The sequence below is a fragment of the Microplitis mediator genome, chromosome 7 (assembly GCF_029852145.1).
Source record: "Microplitis mediator isolate UGA2020A chromosome 7, iyMicMedi2.1, whole genome shotgun sequence".
NCBI classification, from domain to species: domain Eukaryota; kingdom Metazoa; phylum Arthropoda; class Insecta; order Hymenoptera; family Braconidae; genus Microplitis; species Microplitis mediator.
The window spans coordinates 7,666,766-7,682,819 of record NC_079975.1 but is presented as its reverse complement, the minus strand read 5'-3'; the positions used below and the strand labels follow the sequence as shown (position 1 = coordinate 7,682,819).

The 16,054-nt window shown below is 33.0% G+C and overlaps 1 protein-coding gene across 1 annotated transcript; it reads left to right on the top strand.

Annotated features, from left to right (window-relative positions):
* Positions 1–805: 805 nt before the first annotated feature.
* LOC130670812 (tetratricopeptide repeat protein 28) lies at positions 806–15,723 on the top strand. Its single transcript, XM_057474360.1, has 10 exons — positions 806–1,168; positions 1,531–1,788; positions 3,510–3,912; positions 3,986–5,713; positions 5,997–7,152; positions 9,191–9,864; positions 10,301–11,169; positions 12,311–12,548; positions 12,630–12,848; positions 14,316–15,723. The coding sequence occupies exons 1-10, from the start codon at positions 1,145–1,147 to the stop codon at positions 14,966–14,968; spliced, it is 6,222 nt and encodes a 2,073-aa protein (XP_057330343.1). The 5' UTR covers positions 806–1,144; the 3' UTR covers positions 14,969–15,723.
* Positions 15,724–16,054: the final 331 nt, after the last annotated feature.

Sequence of the window (16,054 nt, the reverse complement as noted above, 5' to 3'; positions counted from 1 at the left end):
TATCTGATCATATTTGATCATATCCGAGTATTTCTTCCCATGTATTCATATATTTATTTCGACATGCTTGTTTAAATTCATATTTGACGATGTCATAATTTCATATCTGATCATATCATAAATTCATATCTGATCATTCTTGGTAATATTTAAGTATTTCTTCCCATATATTCATATATTTATTTCAATATGATTATGTTTAAATTCATACATGACCATACCATAAATTTATATCTGATCATATTTGGTCATATCCGAGTATTTCTTCCCATATATTCATATATTTATTTCAATATGATTATATTTAAATTTATACATGACCATATCATAAATTCATATCCGATCATATCATAAATTTTATCTGATCATATTTGAGTTTTTTCCCGAGATAGAGCTGAGTTTTTCATAATAAATATCATAGGTACTTTCACTTGATATATTTTTTCATTTAACCATACAAACATTGTTATGATTTATTACCATAAAATAAAGAGCAATATATAGAGTGAAATAAAAGGTAATTAGTTTATAGTGTGAGAATATAAAATAGAGGTTGTTGTCTGGTTGATGATCCAGATGAAACGACTGGTACATATTTATTATAGACGAAGATGAACGTTCTATTCCATACAAGCATAGTATGCATCAGTATACAAAAGGTATACGTTGATGCTGATGTTGATAATAAGACTGTGACTGTATACCGACAGATTACCGTAGACTTGTAGTGGTACCGTATGTTGTGGTCATGTGGTGGGGCCACCAGGCCCAATCCCCACTCCTGCTGGTCCCAACGATGGGACCAGAGGTCACATTCCAAGATGGCTGTACCTGAGGAATGCAGTGGGTGCCCCCCTAAGACGCTTTCCTCCCTCCCTTTTTATTAAGTAAACCAATTTAGTCTATTTAAATTTATAATTCATATATTTTTAAACCATATTTATTTCATTTTAAATAATCCGTACCTTTATTTACAATATTAAATGTTATATATTATATTTATTTATTACATACTGTAATATATTTATTATTATAATTTACGAGGGTGATATATATTTGAGAATACTGCCGCGAAGGCCAACTGAGTACACTTTGGATCTGGATAATGCTTATGCAAGACGATGCAACCGGCTCGTTTTAAACAATGTCTCATCGGGATATCTCTGAGGTAAATTTTAATTACTATTTAAATAATTATACGTCAATATGTTACCGCAATAATTAAAAAAAAAAAAAAAACTTGGAAAAATTGTAGACGATAGTAATAAAAATATAAAAACAAATCGTCTGAAGTTTTGTAGCATTAAATTTTTGACATATAAATATATGATATTTATATTTATATAGAAAAATTTTATATTGTAAGAACAATAATTTCAAGTATCGTTGAAATCGCAGGAAAAAAAACACTAGAATGATTATTGATAAATGCTGGACATTTTGTCACTTTCATTGCGAGTTCATCAGCAATGAAAAAGATATAATGATCAATAGTATAAATTTTTGACTTACATTTATTTTAAAAAACAGGTGGAGCCCGAAGGTACGTCGGCCTTGGCTGCTGGATCAAGAGCTCTATTTCTAGAGACTGTTCGTAAAAGTAATACAGCCTGTCAAAATGGTGATTACGCATTGGCAGCAACGTTATATACTGAAGCACTTGCTTTGGATCCACTTAGTCATGTTTTATATTCAAATAGATCTGCGGCACGTCTTAAAATGGGATTATTTGCATTAGCACTACAGGATGCCGTACGTGCTACGGAACTTGTTCCCCAATGGCCAAAGGTGGGACTAGTTTTTTTATAAATTTTATTAATTATAAATTATAACATTCACGAGCCACAAGTTGATGCAGTTCCATAGCTTTATATTTATGTACGCATGTCTGGTATCGTTGATATTTTTAAATAAGTAAAGTAAAAGACCTAGTACCCGATCAAGGAACTAGTACTCGATCACTCCATGAATTAGTGTATTTATATTTAGTAAATAAAAATATACAAATACATGAGTGATCGAGTACTAGTTGCCTGATCGGGCACTGGGTCTCTTACCTTATATAAAATTATTACGATTCATATACATTTTTCATACATAATAGGAATAAGTTCACGGTTTCTTGGATGGTACTCCCATACGAAAAAATATATATCCGGGAATATATACCGGCAAAATAGCATACATACGACAATACTGAAGATATAAGCCGGATATATACTATTTTGCCGGGATGTATACTTTTTCGTGCGGACTGTAAAAAATTTTTGGTGTGAAAATGGTCCCCGAGGACTTGACACGGTGTCCTTGGTGTGAATTGACGGTGTGAAAGATTAAGGGGTGTACTTTTAACACGGTGTGAGTGTTATCTTTCACACCGTTCGGTGTTATTAGCTCAAAACTCATACATTGTCCGATCATATGATCTGTAGTTAAAAATGACCCAGTAACTGTTTTTAATATTAAAATTAATTAATTTAACTTTAACTTTAAAAATTATCAACTAACTTTTTTTAAAAATGATTAAAAAAAAGTACAATTAATAACTGAAGCAATAAAAAAATATAATGTCAAGTATTTTTAATTGAAAAAATTACTCATTACAAGTTAAATTGTATTCATTAATCAAATGTTTATTAATTACATACTAACAGTATTTATATATAAACTTTGCCAATGATATTTGTACGACTTTTATAAAGTTTGATCTGATATTTAATTAAAAATTAAAACTTTGAATAGACATTTCTATAAAAGAATTTTTCATCATTATCTCGCACAGAAGAACTTATTTTTATTATTTTGTTTTTCATTTTGTCTATCAAAGTCACATTTACACCGTTGGTGGTGTGATCGTTTTAATCGACAGCCAAAAATTTAACACCCTGCGTCGTGTAACTTTCACACCAAATCATTTTCACATCGCGGACTCTGAATTTTTTTTAGTGTAGGTGTTATAATTAAAATTTATTTACAATTTTTGTGCAACGTCTCGCCGGTTTTCTGACTTTTTCAAGTACTCAATTATTAAACATAAAAAACAATTAAGACACTGTCGTCTACTAGCATTTTCTCCGACACACTATTACTGATATTACTAATAATTATCATAAAAACTTCAAAATCAATAAAAAGTTTTTACAAAGTTATTTTGTACCTGAAGATCGGAACTTTTTTCGCGCAATAAAAAACAAAAATTTGAAAGTTAAATTCTACTGGATGACTAGATTTCTGAAATATTTCGCATATAGATGTTGGTATATCAGCTTAAAATCCTAGACCACCCCCAACTTTTCCGGAACTACCCCTCAAGCAGTCGAACTACATAAATTTTTTGAATTTCCATTTCATTTCATTTTTTAAATTAATGTTTAATAATTGAGTACTTGGAAAAGTCGGAAAACAGACGAAACGTTCTACAAAAATATTGAATAAACGTTAATTACAACACCTACACTATCCAAGAAACTGTCAACTTATTCTTATTACACATAAAATAATTTTTTTAGGCTTACTATCGTCAAGGAGTTGCACTGCAATGTCTGGGCCGTCATGGGGAAGCACTCGTGGCCTTTGCCACTGGTCTTGCTCGAGATCCATCGAACTCTCAATTACTATCGGGATTAGTTGAGGCTTCATTGAAATCTCCACTGCGTTCAACATTGGAGCCAACATTTCAGCAGTTAAGAGCAATGAAACTCGATGAATCTCCATTCGTCGTGATTTCGGTTGTCGGACAAGAGCTTCTTGGTGCTGGACAGTACAAAGCTGCTGCTGGAGTACTAGAAGCTGCTTTAGCAATTGGAACGTGCAGTTTAAAACTACGCGGCTCTGTTTTCTCAGCATTGTCTAGTGCCTACTGGGCGCTGAATTCACTAGACAAGGCAATAAATTACATGCAACAAGATTTAGGTTTGTCTAAAATTATATATCTAAAATTATTTCATCCTGATAACAGGTTTAATAAACAGTAATTTTTTTTTAGGGGTAGCAAGATCTCTTGGTGATACACAGGGCGAGTGCCGAGCCCACGGTAATTTAGGATCTGCTTATTTTAGTAAAGGAACGTACAAAGAAGCTCTTACAGCTCATAGATATCAATTAGTCCTGGCGATGAAGTGTAAGGATGCGCAGGCAGCAGCATCAGCTTTGACTAGTCTCGGACATGTTTACACAGCAATCGGTGATTTGCCAAATGCTCTTGCGTCGCACAAACAATGTGTTCAATTGGTTAAACAGATGGGAGATCGTCTTCAAGAAGCCAGAGAAATAGGCAACGTTGGTGCTGTTTATCTGGCGATGGGAGAATTTGAAAGTGCTGTTGATTGTCATACCCAGCATTTAAGGATAGCAAGAAGACTTGGAGATCGTGTGGAAGAAGCACGTGCTTTCAGTAATCTTGGATCTTCTCATCATTATCGTCGTAATTTTGGCCAGGCTATGACTTATCATGAAAATGTATTAAAAATAGCCCAAGAACTTGGTGATAAAGCCATCGAAACAAGAGCATATGCTGGACTAGGTCATGCAGCGCGATGTGCTGGTGATTTAGCTCAAGCAAAACTTTGGCACCAACGTCAATTGGACGTTGCTTTGACTACTAAAGACAAAGTTGCTGAAGGTCGCGCTTGTTCCAATTTAGGAATCGTTTATCAGCTTTTAGGTGAACATGACGCGGCACTTAAATTGCATCAGGCACATTTAGGAATAGCTCGATCCCTTGGTGATAAGGCGGGAATGGGACGAGCTTATGGAAACATTGGCAATGCATACAATGCTCTAGGTTATTATGAACAAGCTATCAAATACCACAAGCAGGAATTGACGATCAGCAAAGAAGTAAATGACAGGAGTTCAGAAGCTAGTACTCATGGAAATTTAGCAGTTGCTTATCAAGCAGTACAAGGTCATGAAACTGCACTGAGACACTACAGAGCTCACTTGGTGATTGCAAGAGAATTAAAAGATGCTGCGGGCGAAGCATGCGCTCTTTTAAATTTAGCTAATTGCTTGTCATCGCGCGGTAGATTTGAAGAAGCGGTACCTTTTTACGAAAACTATCTTATGCTTTCCCAAGAGCTCCATGATGTTGAAGGTGAGGCTAAAGCCTGTCATTTTCTGGGCTACGCACACTATTGTCTGGGTAATCATCGCGAAGCAGTGAGATATTATGATCAAGATCTAGCGTTAGCTAAAGATTTGCAAGATAAGTCTGGTATGGGACGAGCTTATTGCAATCTAGGTCTTGCTCATCTTGCGCTCGGTAACTTGGACACTGCGCTCGAATGTCAAAAATATTATTTAGCAATAGCTCATATGATGAAACATCTGTCAGGCAAATTTCGAGCTCTGGGTAATATAGGCGATTGTCTTTTGAGACTTGGTGAGACTGAAGAAGCCATTAAAATGCATCAACGTCAGTTAAACTTGGCTCGTCAAGCGGGCGATCGTAGTTTAGAAGCAGCTGCTTATGGGGCACTTGGAGTCGCTCAACGCGCAACAAGAAATTTTGACAAAGCGCTGGGATTCCATACACAAGAGCTCACATTACGTCAAGAAGCCAGTGATCTTAGAGGTGAATGTCGAGCTCACGGTAATCTTGGAGCTGTTCATATGGCTTTGGGTCAATACACCCATGCTTTGAAATGCTATCAAGAACAATTGGATCGTGCTAGAGAACTTGTAGATTCTGGGATTGAAGCTCAAGCACTAGGTAAAAATTTTTTTATTTAAATCTTAAAGGTCACGTGGCCCAGAAGACTCTAGTTTATTTAAACTCGACATATCTCGATAGCTATTCAGTTTAAAAAAAAAATACAAGATACCTTTTTTGTAGAGAATTTTATATGCTACAAAAAAGGATTTTCGCAATTTTTTATAAAACTCAATATTTATAGAGATATTGTCTAAAAACCAATCACACTTTTTTCTTGATGATTTTAAAATTTCTTACCGGAAGTGTGAGGGTTGAAATAATAACTTTTATTTTTTATCAGGAAATTTGGGAATCGCAAGATTAAATATGGCGTACTATGAGGATGCGATAGGATATTTCGAACAACAATTAGCAACTTTGGAGCCTTTGACAACTGGAACTGCGCTTCTAGATAAAGCGAGAGCATTAGGAAATCTAGGAGATTGTTACGAAGCTCTGGGTGATCCTGAAGAAGCTATAAAGTGTCATGAGCAGCAATTAGCAGCAGCTGTACGATTACGCAGTATAACGGATCAAGAAAAGGCATATCGAGGTCTTGGAAGGGCACGTGAAGCTTCGGGTAATCTTCAGGAAGCATTGGTCTGCTTTGAAAAAAGACTTGTTGCTGCACACGAAGTCGAAAGTCCAGAAGCACGAGGTTCTGCTTACGGTGATTTAGGACGAGTCCACGCAGCATTAGGGAATCACGAACAAGCTGTAAGTTGTCTGTCACATCAGTTAGCTTTAGCACGAGGTCTAGGTGACAAAGCAGCAGAAGCAGAAGCTGCAAGTGGTCTAGGTGTTGTTCATCTTTTAATGGATGATCCAGATTCAGCATTCAGACATCATCAATTAGAATTGTCTTTAGCTGAAGATCTTGATGCCGCTGGATTACAAGCTCGTGCTTGTGCTAATCTTGGTGCGACACAAGAAGCACTTGGTCAATATGAAGAGGCAATACGATTACAAGAGCAATCTTTGAGTTTGGCGGCAGCTGCTGGTGATCAGGCGGCACGAGCTACTGCATTTTCTAGTCTTGGAAGGCTGCATCATCTTTGTGGTGATTTTCCTCGTGCTCTGAGTTATCTTCAGTCAGGTCTTTCATTGTCAGAAGGTCTTGGAAGACGTGAAGAAGTTGCTCGGCTTCATCATCGGCTTGGTCTCGTTCATTGGCAGACTGGAGAAGCTTCCATTGCCGTTGAACAATTAGAGAAAGCTGCTAATTTATTAGAATCACTTGATGGCACGTCTAGTATTTTAACAAATCAGACTAAAAAATCTGATTTACTTGTTGAAATTTATGGAATGCTGCAAAAAGTATTAGTAAGTTTGAATCGCGCTGAAGAGGCTCTCAATTGGGCTGAAAGATCTAGAAGATCTAAGAGTATTAATCTTGAAGATGTTACTCATTACTCAGAAATAGTCGACCGGCAAAGAGGAATCGTTTTATATTACAGGTATGTTCATTTATATTTTTTCAAATCATTCGGGGCGAAAAATTTCATCTGATTATCATTTAACTGGTCTGCATTTGAACTAGTTGATCTGTTTTTGATCTTTTATAAAAATTTTAAGCTCTTTTCGATCTGTTGTTTTAAAAAACAACTGCGTTACGGACAGACAAAACTAGATTAATTCTTGAACTTGGAAAAATTTTAGTTCTGAAAATTTGCAAGGACAAAACTAGACTAATTCATGGACTTGCAATATTTTTATTTATGGACAATATTTATAAAAAATGTTTTAAGTTCCAGAATTTATTATGTTTTCTCCTCGACGGGCGGAAAGCGTCAACTTTCGTCCCGCTGTGCAAAACGAAGTTGCCGCTTTCCGCCTCCGTCGAGGAGAAAAATAGCATACACTCCTCGGGAAGTAAACAAGAAAGCCTCAGATCACATGTTTGTTGACCTCGGCTTCGCCTCGGCCAACAATTACATGTGATCTGAGACATTTCTTACTTTACTTCCCTCGATGTGTAATATACTATTTCTTTACCATTTACTTGGTGCCTTTTGTTTAAAAATGCCGGCAGTTAATGATAGTTTGACAACTTTATTTTTTAGTTGTCTTGACTGAATATTTATAATATTGAATAAAAGTAATAAAATTACTCTTAAAATGTCAAGAAATTTTTCTTATTTACTGGATAAAATCGATAAATATTTTGGGATTAGAAACCATCAAAATTCTTGTGACATCTTATTACGAAAGCGCACTTGCATGTTTCAAATATCAAGAAAATTAAAACAAATTTATAAATCTAAATTATTATTATTGTTTATATTTGTAAAAAGTCCTGGTTTTGATCTAAAGGCGATTAAAAGTAGACTAAAAATTATAGTAAAAAAAGTCTATTTTTGTCCTAAATACAAATGAACACAGACTAATAATTATAACAAAAAAGTCTGTTTTTAATTTAAAGTACAGACAAAAACCAATTAAATTCCCATATAAAATGAATAAGATTTAACAGGGTGGCCACAAACCGGGAATATCGGGAATTATCAGGGAATTTAATACAACCGGGAAATATTATGGAAATGTCAGGGAATTTCAAAAAGTATCCAGGAATTCAATTGTAACAGTTCAAAATTTAAAAAATTGTTAATTATACACTAGTTATAAAAATTAAGGGATATTAAAAAAATTTCAAATTTTAAAGTGATTTTCAACAGGTTGTAACTCGAAGGAAAATGGTCATACGACAAAAACAAAAAAGGCAAATTATAGCTTCAAGTGTCTAATTTTCTGATCTGGTCTTTATATTTTTTTATTATGTGCGGTTCTGGAGTAATCCTAAGAAAACTATCGAAAAAGAAATTTACCAAATTTTTGCCCGTCTTAAAAACGGTCTTCGAGCTTCAATAAATTTTTTTCGATAATTATCATTGATTTTTGATTGCTTCGGAACCGTGCATAATAAAAAAATTTAAAGACCCAGATCAGAAAACTAGACACTTGAAGCTACAGTTTGACTTTTTGTTTTTATTGTACGACCATTTTCCTTCGAGTTACAAACTGTTGAAAATTACTAAAAAATTTGAAATTTTTTTAATATCCCTTAATTTTTGTAACCAGTGTATTTTGAATTCATTTAAATTATAAAATTTCTTGTTAAATATTTTAACTTATACATTTTTAACATCGAATAATCAAATGTAGGCAATATTAATTTATTTTATTGCCATTTTTTATGGTTTCTCGCATGATTTAATTATCAAATTTAATTATTAAAAATGAAAATATAATAAAAACTTTGAATATCTAAATGATACGAATAAAATTTCTAAATCAGGGAAAAATGTAAAAAACTTTACTGGAAAACTGGGAAATATCAGGGAATTTTGAAATCATTTCTTTGTGGCCACCCTGTTTAAAAGCTTAAATTAAATAAAAAATTTTTGAATTTATCATTTATTTTGAAACAGACCAAATTTTTCGACCCGAGATCATTCACAATAATAATAAATAAATAAATTTTATTTTAATCAACAGTGAGGTTGAAAATGAATTACATGCCTGGTGTTTGGCACCAAGTCGCGGATTACTGAGGTTCCATTCCACAACCATGCCCAGTGGATTGTCTCTTGAGCAGCAAGTAAATCAAGCACGCGAAGCATTACTTGGAGAATCATCAGATCTTGTTGATGAAAGTTCGAAAATGCCATTGAGAGGAAACCGATTTAACGCAAGTTCATACAGTTTAAGCAGTCTCTTCAGCGTTGGTTCCGCAAGTTCTAGAGCTGGAAGTGCACGCTGGGGCCGTGGATCCAAAGATCCTGCTTGGCAAACACCCGCATCGATCCAATCACTTTATGATATTCTTTTGGCGCCATTTGAGGATTTACTTCCACCTGCGAGAAAAGAATTAGTTCTTGTTGTTGAAAAATCTCTTTACCTTGCGCCACTTCCGGCTTTACAAGCAGCCTCGGGTGAAGATTATCTTTGCGAAAGATTTTCTTTGCTAGTCGTACCATCGCTAGCGGCTTTGAAAAAAAGATCACGTACTCCAATGCCAGAGGGTGGTGCTACAGTTGCGGCTCTTGTTGTTGGTAATCCAGTTCTTCCTGAAGAATTACGAGATGAACATGGGTGGCCAGAAACTGTTGCCTCAGCAGAAGCTGAAGCTGGAATTGTCGCTGAAATTTTGGAATCACGTCCATTAACGGGTAATTACTTCTGATTAAGTTATAATTTATATTTTTAATCCTTCAGTCACAAATTTCTGTATCCGATTTTTCGAATTTTAAACTTCAAATATCTTGATAATTATTCAATTTAAAAAAAAAATATAAGATACCTTTTTTGTAGGAAATTTCAAAAGCTATAAAAAAGTTTTCTTATAATTTTTCAGATAACTCAATATTTACAGAGATATTTTTAAAAAACCAATCGCACTTTTTTTTTCTGACAATTTTTAAATTTCCAATGGAAAATTTTCCACTTTATTTTAAAAAATAAATATTTTTTTTTAAATTTAACTTTTTCATCGATCCTATGTCAGAGTCCATTGATTTCTTCAGCCGATTAAAGACGCTGGGGTCCTATAGACCCTGTAGTCATTGAGAGAACTTTAATAATAAATTAATTTTTGATTTTTCAAAGGTCTTGAGGCTTCAAGATCAGCAGTACTGAGATCTCTTCCTGATGCAGAGTGTATTCATTTAACAATACCAATTTTATGGAATTCAGCAAGTCTAGCATTGACACCTGATCAAAATGAAGAGACTTCACAGCGGCCAGAATTCTTAGTCTCTCCAGCAGAAATAATGAGACACAGATTAACTGCTCGCTTAGTTGTATTGTCTGCAGGGCACTGCTGGAACAACGATGAAAGTACAACAAGAATAACTACTGACGGCATCGAAACAATAGCAAAGAGTCTTCTTAATGCTGGAGCACAGTGTGTTCTTATTGCAATGTGGCCTGTACCTTCAACAGCAGGAAGTATTTTACTCCGAGCATTTTACAGTGCAATGCTGCAAGGAGCTCGTGCATCACGAGCTTTAGCAGAAGCCATGCAGACTGTTCAGCATACAAGACATTTTGCACACCCAATAAACTGGGCTGGATGGCTGCTGCTTGGTGGAGATGCGAGACTTTCAAATAAAGTTGCATTAATGGGCCAAGCTCTCGCAGAATTACTACGAAGTGGACCAGAAATGAGTCGGGATGCACTACGTGTTACATTACATTTAGTTGAAAAATCTCTTCAACGTATTCATCGTGGTCAGAAAAACGCTATGTACACAACTCAACGTAGTATTGAAAATAAAGTTGGGTCAGCTACTGGTTGGAAAGAATTATTGATGTCTGTTGGATTCCGCTTTGAACCAGCAGGCAATGGCATTCCTTCTTCAGTATTTTTCCCTCAAAGTGATCCTGAAGAAAGATTGACCAGATGCAGCGCAAGTTTGCAAGCATTATTAGGACTAGGACCAGCTTCTTTACATGCTCTTGTTCGTCTATTACAGGTATTGTTATTATTTTTTAAACTATTCACACTTTTCTTTTTGAAGGTTTCATAGAAATCTATTGCATTTGTCCCCATGGTGAAATTTTCAAAAACTTTGTCATAATTCGTTGATTAGATTCCAAAAATACCATTCATTCAAAAGTTTATGTGGGTTCATACCAAATCACCTGATTTCAATAATCATATTTTTTGAGTTACCTGAATTTTTGACTTCATTTTGTATGTATCAAAAAACGCTACATGTAAATTTTTAGCCCTCAATCTCCAAAAGTTCAAAAGATACGAATTTTTGAAAATTTCAAAAAATTAATGGTGTGGTCAGTTTAAAAAATTCATGACTCCTGATCAATTCATTATAATCTAAAAGTGATTGGGGTCATTTTTTTCGCCTTGAAATGTAATTTTCGAAAAAAAATATGAGAAAATAAAATTTTCATTTTTTGAACGTTTTTTTCAATTTTGAGCTCGAATTTTTAGTTTTTTAGAAGAGCGACATTTTTGATTTATTTATTTTATTTATTTTTAAATATGTTATACTAGACTACAAAACAAATTTTTTAAACTGTTATTCAAAATGGAATTTGAATATCTTCGATTTTTTAACCCACTTTTTCTTATTTTTTTTTTTTTGTTTAAAGCCCGCGTTTTTTAATAACATAAATATTTCACGAAAATTTAAGTTTAAAAAATTATAATTAACTTTAATTAAAAGGATGTCATAGCTGATAAAATAAAATATAATGTCCGTTTTTTAATTTGTATTTTACGATAATTTCTCGGATTCTAATAAAGTTTGAAAGTTACAAAATTGATTTTTGTGTTATGGTAAAAATTTCATTATATCTTTGAAAGTTTTTTACGGATGATTATGAAATTTTATACACTTATTCTTTAGGCAGTTATCTTGATCAAATTCAAAAATTTAAAGTCGGTTGAGTATTTAGGAAAAGGTAGCAATTTAAATTTTAAAATTATTTTATTTTTCACGGTTTTTGAGCTCGAAATTTCTAAAAACGTTAAAAAAATTAACTTTTAATTCAATTTTATCTTGAAATTTTAAAATAAAGAAATAATGAGAAATCTGCTTCCATTTCGGCGGCCAAATGGCTTTTTTATCTTACAATTGACTGACTTTTCAGGTACCGGAAGCTGCTGAAGATGTTATTTCGGCAATGAGAAAAGCCAGTTGTGCTACCGAAGGCCAGGAAGTATCATTGCCAGTTAAAGTTTGGCGCGCATCTGGTTCTCATGAATTATTTGCAAGCTTAGGATTTGATTTAATGGAAGTTGGGCAATCAGAAGTTACACTTAGAAGTAGCAAACAGGCATCTCGTCGAGCAGTTCAATTTGCTTTGCAAGCATTACTAGCATTATTTGGTAAGAATCATTATTTTCTTCTCTAATCCTATCTATCAAAGTTTAAAAATAAAATAAATAAATTATAAATTAATACGCCAGATACCCAAGAAGCTCCAAAAAGTTTGAGCTTAGACTCAGGAAGTTCAATGGAAAGTCTTGTTTCTGTAACACAACCAGATAAAAATAATAGTCTTCTTGAACGACCGAGACTTGGTGGAGCTTTCGCAAGTTACGTAAGACATCGAGGTGAACCTGATGGTAAAACTACTGAGGCACCTAATGCTCCTATTCCACGACAGACTTATCCAAATGAAGGAGGTAAATAAATATATTTTGCATTACTAATTCCCAAAGGATTTGTATTTTTATACGCACTCTCTAAGATCTAAAGCGGGTATAATTTTTTTTCATTGCCAATCGTTTCGTAAATTTTTTTTATAATTTTCGCTTTAGAATAAGTCTACAATATGATTAGCAATTAAAAAAAAAATTATACGCCCTTTTGATTTTAAATTTAGTGACTAAAGTCAAAAGAGCGCATAAAAATATGTATTTTGCGCACCTCAAGCGTAAAATCGCTGCGGGTGAATCATGAACAGTTTTTTTCCGACTATCTTACTCACACAAAAATATTTCTACACTCTTTCCCTATAAAACAATCTTGATTAAGGCTTGAGCAAACTTGGTCTCAATTTCGATAGACGTTAGTGTCTTTTTCTACCTATGTCTTGCTGCAGATACTTGTGGCTAGATTTAAATAGCAATTCTAGTGCAAGCCTTACACAAGAAATTCGTACCAGATTCCAGTACCAGTAGAGCGCGGTAAATTTAAATATTTGAAAAATAAATTATTAGAAATTGGAGAAAACTAAAAATCGTACGTCAAAATAAAGTGGCGGCAGAATATGATAGAAAAATATTTAAAAAATAAAAAAAAAACACGCAAGTGTTTGAACAAACCTTGGTGGGAAATAATATGCAGAAGGGTGTCCCAGTACACTTGGAGATTTAATTTAAATTGCTTCAAGTGTATTGCAGCTAAAAAAACGTCACTTAACTGCTATTTTCCACCAGACGATGCCAGGTGATTTTGCTCAGGAACTTGGAAGTTATCAGCATCAGCAACTCGCAACACTTTACACTAGCACTGAACACTCAACACTTAACGACACCACAGACACTTTGCACAATTTAAATTTTACAAACACTGCACATTTTAATTAAACAATTACTATGAGCAATAAATTATATGGATAATTCCGCGAATTAACTGCAATACTGTGCTTCAATTTAAACGTAAAGAAGGATCTGGACTACTACTGCCCTTGTCGATGATACTGACTGCCGCTATTGGACCGCCAGTTGATACAAAGCAATCGATTTTGCAATCATTCGACCGCCCCCACTTTAGCAAAAATTTGAACGTTGAATACAGCGACACGCAGTAGCGCTATCTTGGCGCGAAATTTCAAAATTCAAATTTAATAATTTTATTAAAATTTATTTGTGTCAATAATTATATTGATTAGACTAAAAAATACACTCGAAATTTTTTATTTTCATCAGCTGCTCGCAGCGCATTTTGGAATGCACCCTAAGACAAAAATGCGGGGTTTAAAAAAAAAAATTAAACTGAAAATAATAATTTAAAAAATGAAATTGATAATTTATAAGTTGAATAAAAATTCAGAATAAAAAACAAATAAATTGATGTCGTCAAATAAAAGTAATGATTAAAAATAAAATGAGCGATTGAGGGGTTAATTTATATCATTATAATTCTAGGTGAATCTGATGTTGCATTTACTCCAAGTCCACCAGTTGCTCTGACATTAAATCATCAAACTCGTATTCGTAATTTGTATCAAGAACAAACAGTTCGACCTGATTCAAGTTCAAGCAGTTCAGTAACAGACTGGGAAAATGGTCATAATACAATTTTAAGACGGCAACCGGTACCTCCATTACCACCGGCAGTTCTTGATAGACTGAGCGTTCGCACTGAAATAGGATCGATTGCATCAAGAAAATTACGAATGCCAACGAACAGTAGTACCAGTGAAGAAATAAATCATCATCAAACCGAGACATCAACGACAAATGAAAGCATACCACATAATATGAGAAATTTAGCAACTTCTTTAACGAGTTTAACACGTGAATTAACACCAACGATGTCGGAAGTTTATCACGAAAGAAATATTGGATTAGGCTTGGCGCCATCCTTATCAAAACTTCTTGAAGAAGTTGGTAACGTTACGGAAAGTGAACAGCGTCAGCTATCAAGATCTGAACAAAGTCAAACACAAAATTGGTTGCAAAATGAACCAGAACTTTGTCGTAGAGATGAAGCTGACGGAAGGTCTATTGCTGAATCCCAATGCTCAGCGACTAGTTTTAATAAAATACACAGGAAAGCACCACCTCCTCCTGTGTAATTTAAATTATTTTTATTATTCTTTACTTTATTTTTTTTTATAAACAAAAAAAAATTAATTTAACAATTTATGTAGGAAGAAAAGTTAATTTTGTTGGCTACTATTTATGTAATTATTGTGGAAATATTTTACCCGTTATGACAATTGAAGTAACAATAATTCATTAATTGTTATTTTTATTTCAATTATTATTAACTAAATTTAGTTTAAATTATGGGTTAGTAACTGCATTTTAATAAAAAGTGTATATTATTATTATTATTATATATTAACAATAATAAGTTTTATAGAATAAATTTTAATTTTTATAATAATGATAAATTGAAAAGTAAATTTACTTTGAATTTCAATTCGTATTTTACTACACAGAAAATAAAAAGATTTTTTGGCGCAAAAATTTTTTACTCGTCCCAAGAAAATTTTTGCATTATAAATTGAAAACGAAAATTTTTTATATGATCGAAAAAAAATTTTTCGGACGTAAAAGAATTTCCGGTGTCGAGAAATTTTTTCTACTAAGAAAATTTTTTTCTTCAATTCATAATTCAAAATATTACGTACGCCAAGAAATCTTTTTTTTATGTGTACATTTATATTTAAAAAAAAAATAAGTTGTTGCATTGAGACTGAAATACGCGTCATTTTCTTGCCTTGACAAAAATTTAATTGCGAATTAATATGTTTGTTTTTTTTTATTATTCACTAATAATTATATAAAATAATTAATTTTTAAAATTCGTTTTTAGACCTCCATCGCATAGACTTCAATTGATTACAATTTATTTAAATACTTTGTTTATTTATTTATTTTATTATTCGTTTATCGAGATTTCGTTTTTTATCACAAAATTTTATGTAATTTTATTTTTGAATTAATTATGAAAATTGTCAATTAAATACAAAATGAATGAAGACTCTGATAAATGAAATAATAAAAATTATTTAAACAAGTTTTAAATAAATTATAATCTCTTTGAATTCTCACAATAAAATCGTATAGATTTAAATATTTATGTAGCGAAGCAACATTCCAAACAATAATAATTTAATAATATATTTATAAATATTTGCTGCAATTGCAGTGTT